The 10,674-nt window shown below is 40.4% G+C and overlaps 1 protein-coding gene and 1 long non-coding RNA gene across 2 annotated transcripts; both read left to right on the top strand.

Annotated features, from left to right (window-relative positions):
• Positions 1-4,000: 4,000 nt before the first annotated feature.
• Positions 4,001-5,549, top strand: LOC311045829. The gene is made up of 3 exons (XR_014600814.1): positions 4,001-4,279; positions 5,011-5,118; positions 5,327-5,549. It is a non-coding gene; the product is annotated as an uncharacterized lncRNA (long non-coding RNA).
• Positions 5,550-5,628: 79 nt separating this feature from the next.
• Positions 5,629-10,674, top strand: LOC311045796 (uncharacterized protein). Its single transcript, XM_084057854.1, has 8 exons — positions 5,629-5,719; positions 5,925-6,026; positions 6,198-6,430; positions 6,551-6,645; positions 6,754-6,859; positions 7,068-7,337; positions 7,512-7,686; positions 8,487-10,674. Exons 1-5 carry the CDS (start codon positions 5,632-5,634, stop codon positions 6,797-6,799), a joined length of 564 nt encoding a protein of 187 aa, XP_083913980.1. The 5' UTR covers positions 5,629-5,631; the 3' UTR covers positions 6,800-6,859; positions 7,068-7,337; positions 7,512-7,686; positions 8,487-10,674.

The following is a 10,674-nucleotide window of genomic DNA, read 5'->3' as shown; positions in this document are numbered from 1 at the left end:
CTTATTCTGGAAGTGGACAGATGGGTGGGCCTTTTCAGAGCATGCTTTAATGACCAATCAATCCATTGGAACCAACTTATTTAATTGGTATAACTTTTTTATATTAAATCTTTGTTTTTGACAATGACTTGGGTGGAGAATCACTGGTTTAAATTTCATTTATTTACTCATGACCCAAGAAAATTTGTCCACAATTGAGTCCCAACCCCATTTGTTGCCTTAAATCTATGAGGTTCTTTTGAAATATGAGAACTTTTTATTTCTGTAAATGTTTTATTTAAAAAATTGTAGGAAACTAAAAGGTAAAAGAGGAAGATTTTCTAGACAGAGATTAAGAAAATCTATTTTTGTTTTATTTGTTTCATGATCATAAAGTGATCCAAGTGCTCAAAGTGATAAGTGCAGCAACACACATTTAGGTCAGTGCTATATCATCAGATCTAATCATTTGCGGTTAAAGCTTCATTACGTCAGTCCACATCACATATGACCATAGTGTATGTCTGGTGTAGTGTAGTGTAGTATGTGATGTGGATTTATGTGTTGTATCATTTCGCGTAATTTGATTTGCGTCTCGTCTTATCATTTCACGTCACTTATAATTCATTTGCAGGTAAGTCTTCATCACGTCAGTCCACATCACATAATGACCATAGGCGCTGTATGTGATGTGGATTTATGTGTTGTCATTTGCGGGTAAAGCTTCATTGTTCACAGCGGTCAGTAGGCGATGCACTGACGATGGTCCTTTGACCCAAACGTTTGCTGCTGCACTTTTCACTTTTAGCACTTGGAGCTCTTTATGAGCATGAAAAATTAAAACACTAATATATTTACTTAGTCTTTGTCTAAGGAGTTTTCCATAAGGTTTTTGTGGAGTGAGTCTTTTCCAACCGGTTTTTATTTTTTATAAAGAAGTTAACATGGCTACCCATTTATGGTCTGTAAATGATTACATTATTACAATTTTCAAAAATATAAAATTGGTTGGAGGAGTCAAGATTTTATTTCACACTTGTAAGTTTTGTGGACGTTTTAGTTCTTTGATAACAAATATGATCTAAATGACATTTACCCGATTAAAAGCATTATCAGGTTTTTATTAAAACAATGTCCACAGCGTACATGTTGCTCCAACACGGTCTCACTCCGAAAACGTAGCCGGTTGCCTTTTTGTCAGAACCCCGCGACGGAGCCGAATGCCGTCGCTGGACGCCAGCGACGTAATTATGTGCCTTCCACGGTCACTCATAGACATTCATTGAGGTCCAAAGACGACACATTGCGCCGTCACAGGCGGGCCATTGATAATGCATTGGCATTTCAAAACGTGCGCTAAGAAGCTTGTTTGAAATGCACCAGACCACACGCCACCACCCACAAAAACCTGTAAATATTCTGAGTATTTACATACTAGTTTGGTCATTTTTCGATGAGTATTTGTTGAGAACGACACTTTTATTTAACTTTTGTATACCCGTGACGTCACGTCAGATTACTTCCGTATGACTTGATTGACAGTAGTAAAGATCCGATCAAAACTATTTATTTTAATCTAATAGATCTATATAAATGATCTGCTTGTCCACTAATCAATTATTCTGGCACTTAAATGCCTAATGTATGAACAATTCTAGCAATAAATAATTATTTGTAATTTCTTGATTCCTAGCACTCATAAAATCCCGCCTACTGCATCCGGATGTTCACCACGTCCACATACATGAAAACAAACATAACGTTTCCGTATCCGTTCTGAACCGGAAATGTGGTTATAGGCACATTTCACGTTCTGTAAAGGTTCTGGCCTTCTTTTAAAGCTTTTTGAAACAAATAGCAGCAGTCTTTTGCAGTCGCTTAGGAACAAATAGCAGCATTTATTTTTTCTCAAAACGATTTCATGTTTTTTGTAACATTTAGGACGTAAACAATCATATTGAGGGGCAGTTGTGCAGCAAAAACGTCATTACCAGTGTTGCCAGATTTTGTGAGAGAAACAAGCAACCACTGGTCTAGGAAAACAAGCCCAAAAGAAGCAACTATGGGCCACATGACTCATGAGCACTTCAAACATATACGTCAGCTGCTTGAAAATAGTAGATCTACAAGCTCACAACGTGTCGTGATGCGACGCGTTGTGAGCTTGTAGATCTGCTATTTTCAAATTCATTTTTTGGGGAAATTATAATAAGCATACCTGGCAACACTGGTATGCATATGTGCGTCTATGCCTCCCATGATGCATTGCATTGTTTTTCAACTACATCGCGGTAAGTGAAGTCTTGTTACTTTTTCATTTATTTAATAGAAATACATGTTAAATCTGCACCCCCACCACCACTAAATCATAGAACCACAACACAGGGTTGTTGCTAACATGTTAGGGTGTGTACAGTAGCAAGTTGGTTGGTCTGTATAAGTTTAAAACTGTTTTACAGTGGACATATCCCTAAGCTAACAAGCCATAACAAACAAACACAACAACATGAGCTCGGCTATTTGTGTGTGTCCCTCTTCATTTGTGTTTAGTTATGTATTCTATATGCCATGTTTGTTTGCACAACACTAAAGGCAAAACGAAATGTAATCATTGTTTGTGTTTCCCATTCTGAGTGTACAAATGGATGTTTTATTATGAATAGAATACAAAAGGATCCTATTGAGCCATAGTGCTTTCTTGTGGTTTAAATCCTATAGAACTTTACTGTCCTGTACTGCTAATAAAGTATTAAATCAATTAATCAATCAGTACTAGTAGTACAGTCAAATGTTATGCTAAAATATGAACACAATAAGCCCCAGGGGCTTGTTTACATTTTGGTCCATTGTACTCAATTGAACAGTCATATTATATATACCATACAGAGGTGCAATGCAAAACATGTTGGGATAAAGGTCAGTTGAATAAGAGAAGATGGGTGGGGGCGGGGGGCAGAGGATTCAACTATAAAGCTGGTACCAGGAGTTAAATAAAGATTTTTTTAAAACAGGAACTATTTAATCACTTAATTTAAATGTATTATGATGTTAATGTTGTTGTTGTTTGGATATTCGAAAGTAGCTGATCAAAAAGCTCACAAAGCATTGCGATGTGACGTGTTGTGAGCTTATGGATCTATTTCTTAAAACTGATATGTTACATATTAATTTGGGGCGCTTCACATGAAAAGCCAGAACCAGAACCACTGCCATAGTCCATATTCACACGGCGGCCATTTTGGAATTTAACATTGCGTTGCTGTGGCAACTGGGGTGGCATTTCATTGGCAATATGGCCGCTGTGTGGATATGGTCTATAAGGGTCTATTCCAGGGGTCTTCAACAGGGGGTCCTTAGAGCTACTATAGGGGGGTCCGCCAAATCTTTGTGTGATAGGATTTTTTTTTACATTAACCACTTGAACCCTATAATTCCTTTTCTGAGGGGAACATTAGCCGAAAATAGCAGATCTACAAGCTCTCAACGCCTCGCGCTTGAGAGCTTGTAGATCGGCTATTTTTTGGCAAAGAGTCTATATGTATAGAGGGGGAAAAAGCAGACAAAGTAAACCAAAAAAGTTTAATCTGAAACACAATTTTATACAATATAGAGGGGGTCCCTGCTTCATCTCTCTCTCAGCTAGGGGGTCCTTGGCCTGAAAACGTTGAAGACCCCTGTTCTATTCGGTTCTGTACACTCTCAGAGTTTATCTCAGGATTTCAGTGTATGCAGCTATTAAAGGTATCGTGATGTGTTTTTGGGCAAGTATAAGATTCTGTATATCTGGTTTAGGGCTGTTTCTCCTTTTGTTCATTGTAATTCTGAATATGTTGCTTTCTCTTACAGATCCTTCCAACCAAACTCTCCTAAACAAACAAACAAACAAACAAACAACCCAAAAGGCACTTTTAAGAGCCACTCTCTCTCTCTCTCGCACTCTCTCTCTCTCTCTCTCTCGCCCCCCCCCCCCACACCTTTCTCTTAGTGTGTGTGTGTGTGTGTGTGTGTGTGTGTGTGTGTTTACCCTTGTTTGTCTTATCATTGTCTTTGTCTGTTATTTGTTGTTACCCGTCACCATGAGTGATCCAAAAGCCATGGTTACGGAACTTGAAAGGAGTTTAAATGCCGCAAAAGCGGCAGCTGTGGCCAGAAGTCTAAATGCCTTGATTCCTCCAGAGTCACAATGGAGAGCACCACCAACTCCAGCGAAGAAGGCAAAGGCACCTGGACCAACCGTAAGGTGGAAAAAGAGAGACAGCAATAGAAATGTCATCCCTGCCAGGATCAACCAGAAATCAGGGTCAGTATTGTTATACCATTAACTCATTTAGACCTGAGGCCGATTATAAAATCCACTTTAAAATTTCAAAAGCTTTTGCGATCCACCCATCTGACCACTAAACCCGGCAGCCTATCTCAGCTGCCATGTTCAGTGGTCATATGTGTGGATCGCATACATTTTCAGAGCATGTGAAGTGTCCACTTGACTTTGGGCAAGACACTGAACCCCTAACTGCTCCTGATGAGCAGATTGGTGCCTTGCTTTGCCGTCTGTGTTGATGTGTGTGAATGTAATAAACATTGAAAATCACTGTGGATATAACAACATTTAACTTGATAAGGCTTCCTTTAAAAAAGATGTCCTGAGTGCCTTGCCAATGGACAGCTAGACATTTTTTTAAATCAACCTACAGCAATCATTCCTATTTGATTGCAAATTCATAGGCGACTGAACTGTCCACGTTATGGTTTGGGAAAAGTCTAATAGTCCTCATGATAATAACCAGGCTGACACTAGTGTTACAGCAAATAGGATAGTGTAGTTATATAGTTAGTTATAGTTTTTACAATTCATGCATTTAGCAGATGCTCTTAATCCAGAGCGACGTGCCATTTTTGGCTGGTTGAAGACCAATCATGCTGCGGCATTCTAGACAATTTGGAAAGGCTTAAGTGCACATGCCAGGCCAGTGAGTAAATGTTGAGGAGAGAGTAAATGTTGATGACAGTGTTTTTTTTTTCCTGTTGTAGCTGGTCCAAGTCGGAAGGCTCATCCAGGTGGTTGTGGTCAGAAACCTGTTCCTCCCAACGATTTTCCTGACACTAATGCTGAGGTCTCCTTTGCTCCAAATGCCGTTGGTGTGTATTTCATTAGTGCAAAGCAATATGTTCATGATATATTCTAATAATCTGTCAATGAGTTTGAATGTTAATTATATGTTTGTATTGCACATTTACCAGAATAAATGTGCAACTAACCTTTTCACAGCCATTATTATACTTTTTATATTGTAAATGTAAAACATAACCTAATGTTGTTTTTCAATATCCCATACTATCTTAACAGAGCGTTTCATACAAGAGCTCCAGCACTCCCTGAGCGTTGCATCGGCTGACATCGAGGAAGCACCAACCCCAGCTCCTCTCCAGGCTTCCTCCGACTGGAGTACGCGGAACCACTCTCTTTTAGAGAGATGGCGGGCAGAGAGACCCTGGCTGATTAACCGCGTTGCAGCGAGGGCACATGTAGGCACACACATGTGCCAACAGTGTGCCATCAGTCCAGCTGCTGTCTGCTGTCATGGCTCTGAACCACGGCCATTCCTGTGTGCCGAATGTGACATCAAAACGCACACAGACACTAGAAACGTGATGCACAACAGGGATGCCATGAATGCAGGGTTCTTCCAGCCTTTGCCTCCAACCACCTGCATTGTAGATGAGGCTCATTGCCGTTGTGGTAAGTTCTTGTTTGTGAGTACACCATATCATATCCTCTCTGACTCATTAATCTCATTACTTTGACCACTAAACAATGCATTTTTTTGTCCTGTCTTACGGTCATGGAATCTTTTTAACCTTTCTCACTCTTCTTTCAGTCTCTTCAAGTGGTTCCAGCAATCGTAATGTTCTATTTCCTATTGGACACAAATGATCTTTTTCAGAGTGCTTTGTACCTGTGCGGATACCTGCAAATATCTGTGGTTGTGCATCGGAGGCATTGAGGGTCAACCCAGGAAAGGCTGTTGCTGTGATCACAATGGATGGTAAGGATTTTTTTTTTTTTTAAAGCATCTTAAAAATATATTTTTACTTGGTATTTTTACTTACCCACAAGGCTTGTCATAGGTGTATTTATGAAATCAAACGTATGCCTATTGACTAATTTATGCCATGCTAGGTTTTACATTACAGTGTGCGTGTCTTTGATTTTCTAGGGCGATATGATCTCAGCATGCCTGACCTGAGTTGCGAGTCATGCCAAGCCACTTGGACTGCTGGAGTGGACGATCTCATTTGCAGTAACTGCTGGCCTGCTACACTTAATTTCGCAACAGTTTATGCCACAGATATATTTTTCTCATTTGAGAAAATGAAGATGGCTGCACCAGGACTGTCCTGCCAGGCATTTTTAAGAATGCTTGATCAGCGAACTGTTCACTTTGGCCGTGTGAGTATTTAATTTAGTTAGCTAACAGTATATATTTTTTCTTTTTGTCATGTGCATTGAATTTGTTTCTTATTTATTGCCTGCCCATTATAAACTGTTGATATCCTTATTTTGAAATAGACAGGGAAGATCTCAACAGATGCCTTCCAGAAGAGCTACTTTCAGTGGGAAGTTGTACAGTTTGAGCCACATCGCTGTCTCGCCAATATCAGAAGGTAATGATATCAGTGATGTTCTTTAAGATTTTTAATATTACATGTGGCAGTATTTTACGTGTATGAGACAACATTTGTTTTCTTGTCTTTGATTCTTTGTCATTGTAGGCCGTTAAAGGTCTTCAAAGCCAACAGCAGAACCTGGAATCCCTAAAGGTGGAATTAGCAGTGTCAGAGAGCCAGTTGGAGGATTGGGTGAAGGAGTGGGCAGAAGGTGAGGAATTGATTATTGTTAATGCACATATTATTTGCTCACAGCTTTAAAAGTTATAAGTCAAAACTTAAAATCGAACGGGTAACCAGTGAAGACAGCTAAGATGGGGGTGATATGGTCACGTTACCTGGAGTTCACTGACATTGGGTTCCTAATCCTTGTGTCTTATACTGTGGTTTTGTACCCACCTATTTCCTCTCTTCTGCAGCACCAACAACTACTGCTGATGAGCCTGATGCCTTGGCCAATAGGATAGAGATGCTGGTGCTTGGGCTCAAAAGGAGGTCTCAGCGTCTGCATAAAGACACTGACGGAACAAAAGCTCGTGCCAGGATCCTTCGACAGATGAGGAAGGAGAAGGAGATCCTAGCTTCTGTTGTAGAACAGTACAACAGGTTGGTTCCTAGCGCAGAACACCTGAGCATGGAAACCATCATATCTGTTGATACAGCATGGCCATGGCAGCTTCATCACAGTGGTATGTACACTAGTCTGTTGACTGCTTCCAACAAATCTGACCCATAATTCCACATAATATACACACTTGCTTGTTGAGTTTGGGAGAGGCAACTTTGAGTGGTGTGTTTACAAGTGTCTAAGTGGCTAACACTGCTCATTTTCCCTGTGAATCTTTGTCATAAATGCATTCCAGATTCTGTCGATCTCAGAACAAAGAGACGGGCGTTATGACGTCATCATGGCAGGAAGGCGACTCACAGAGGAGAAGAAAATCCTGGTGACTGAGATGGAACATCACTGGAAAAGTCTTTCAGCGTATGACCATGACCTGAAGGAGCTGTCGTGCAGTTTTTCTTCTGGGCCAATGAGTATGTATTTGCAATAAATTATTTTTGTAACAACTGCTATGCATTCCATGTCTATAATTCATTATAAACATACTTCTAATATATTCTAATCTGCGTATAACACTGTATAATTATAATAATAAACACCCACAAAATAATCTTAATGCATTTTAACAGTTATCATAACACAAATAGCATTACATGATGACTTGGGGCTGATGCATATTCCACTTTTAGAGCCGAGTTTAAATCGGTTCGTTTCGGGTGTCACAACATCTCGGCAGCACCCTTCGAACCTCTGAATGACGTTGTTTGGACAGAGCCAAACCGATTTTAACTCTGCTCTAAAAGTGGAGTACGCATCGGCCCTTATAAGGTGACTTAAGGTCAAGTATTATAGGTCTCTATGATCTTGCATAGACAGTTATGACAGTATAATGGATTTTAACAAATATTATAATGCATTATAAGCGTGATTATAAAGCATTACTACTATGAGAATTAAGATGGGATTCTTAGGAAGTGTCATCATACAATGGTTTATGATTGCAGTTATGATTGCTTATAACTGTAACTATAGTTTTAGAAGCTTACTCCAATTAATTTTACATGGCCTTATACGTCATTATACAAATCTCTAATGTGTTATTGTTATTGTTATAAGGCATTATTCATGAGTGCTATACTTACAACTGTATAAGTATGTTTATAACACATTATAGGCATGGGATGCATAGCAAGTGTTACAATATTTCATGAATATAATACATACCACTGATGACTGTTACTAACACAGGTTTTGTCTTGTGTTCTACCCCAAGGCTCACCGTGGAAACTAAGTTTCGAGGGTCTGAAAGGACTGCAGTGCATAATCCTCCGTAAGCAGTGGGAAAACCGAAAAGGGATGATGCTGGCATGGGAACATTACATGCAAGTTGATGAACTGATGCAGAGAACGTCACCTTTTTGGACAACACAGATGATGCTGATGATGATGACAGTGACTCAGACATGTCTGAGGACGAATTGGAATAGGCAACCATTGCGGACCATTTCATTTGGCTCTCCTCTGGTCATGTCTATCTCGCTCTCTCTCAACCACTCCTACCTACAGGCCTTTTTTTACAGCCACACTGGACCACTTTGATGGACTACTTTCCCAATGTTGGATTACCACGATTTGTGTGGATTGTTCCCCTTTGCGGACTACTAAACTGCCCCTGGCAGGTAAATAAAACTTTCTGTCAGGTGGAGTTTGCTTTCAGGTTGCCCGACTGGGGACAGCAGGGCTGTGTTGTGTCAGATGGAGCATGGGGTAGGAGAAGGAGAGAGGAGGCCATTGACTCTGGCCCTCAGCAAGGAACACAATCCAACCATTTATGAAGAACGTATGAGGATGCAGAGAGCACGTCCCCTCTCCGCTGTTTGAGAGCGGACGCCAACGGAATCATCACAATATCTGCCTAAACACCTGAACGTGGCCAGAGCACTCTTTCTTCTGGTCTGTGGAATGTAAAATAAGAGCACTGTTTGCCTATAATGTGCTGTTCTCACTGTTGCTACACTTAAAAATATAAAATGGCAAGTGTGAACCCATAGTCATAGCTATGTATGTATTTTGCTTAAAGATTGAGGTATGACATTTGTTATCGCACAGCCCCAGAAAGTAAAAAATGAACGGTAATCAAAATGTTACGTATCATTCCATAATGACCTTTGGGAAAGTAGAACATGACCTGTCCTTGCCCGACAGGCAAATGCCTCTGACACCTTAGTGTCAACCCCTGAAATAAGATATATATTTCAAGAGCATGATATCATAGTAAACATCCATCTAAACCAGTGATATAGACGGATTTCCGCGCGACGTCATCACAGAGCAGAATGCGCAATCTGCGCATGCCTGGGGGAAAGGCGCGTTCGAAAATACAGCCCTGAGCGGCAGTGAGCGCACTGGCCAATACAAACTAATAGGCGAGTGTGCTCCGGTGCGTAATTTCCAAACGCACCCATAGGCTTACCCCCTCCTCTGCGCGGTCATATCCTCTCAATGTTTACAAACATGAAACCCGTCTATAGAACTGGAGTCCTGTGGGCCAAATGTGTAGTTTTCTTGTGGCCCTGGAACACATTCCATATACCCAAAATATATTTTGGATGGTTGGTTGTACAGGATGACAACGTTTTTTTGCTTTCCGTAACCGTTCACCAAAACTTGTTACATCAGCTTGCATGCTGACCACTGACCAGTGTTTTGTGCTATAGTACAAACGTATGTCGATTGCACAGTGTGTGCTGCAGGTAGGCCACTATATGACCATAATGGACATGGTTACATCCTGACTGCTTCATACATTTACGCATTTGATGTTTGAGAGGATAATGTCTGTGCCAGACCTTTTTAGTGCACAGGCTTAGAATTTGAGAAAATGGGAAGTATGCATTTGAATGTGTTCTGTGTGCGGGTCCCTTTGTGTCTTTGTGAGAACAGTAGCGGGGGCAGGTGAAATGCTTCTGAAGTGTTTGTATGTTTGTATGAATGGGTGAAGTGGTCCCTTTTCCTGTTAATACTTTTAACAGTACAGGCAGTACAGTACGTTTATGCTAATGTAATGACAAAAAAATAAAATAAAAAGGCCCAGGGGCTTCTTTTCCATTGTGCGAATGTGATCTGTGTTTTGCAGGGTACATGTTTGTATATATTGTATACTGTTTATTATTGATGGTACTTCTGGACCATATGAAGGTGTGATTCACACGGAAATGCTGTCTGATATATAGTTCTCTGCACCTTAATAAAAGGCAGTTAAACCTTCCTTGTTATTCCATTGCCTCCTCCTTATATTGGTCCTTCTGGAATGTATTCATCTCTATTGCTGTATCTGACAGTCCTTGTTGTGTATCTGTCATCTTGTAACTGCTGGCTGACTGTGCTGCCTCTGGGCAACTGACGTAATGATGTAACTGATGTAATGTGCCAATAACACTGATTCTGATTAAAAGATAGTT

This window comes from Gymnoscopelus microlampas (genome assembly GCF_963454915.1).
Source record: "Gymnoscopelus microlampas genome assembly, chromosome: 5".
Taxonomy (NCBI): domain Eukaryota; kingdom Metazoa; phylum Chordata; class Actinopteri; order Myctophiformes; family Myctophidae; genus Gymnoscopelus; species Gymnoscopelus microlampas.
The sequence above is the reverse complement of the archived record's forward strand: the minus strand, read 5'-3'. Positions and strand labels throughout refer to the sequence as shown.

Coding starts and splice junctions, on each gene's coding strand:
- LOC311045796 (XM_084057854.1), top strand. CDS start 5,632: ATGCACAACAGGGATGCCATGAATGCAGGGTTCTTCCAGCCTTTGCCT. Junction 5,720..5,924: donor TGAGGCTCATTGCCGTTGTG/GTAAGTTCTTGT, acceptor GATCTTTTTCAG/AGTGCTTTGTACCTGTGCGG. Junction 6,646..6,753: donor TGTCTCGCCAATATCAGAAG/GTAATGATATCA, acceptor TTGTCATTGTAG/GCCGTTAAAGGTCTTCAAAG.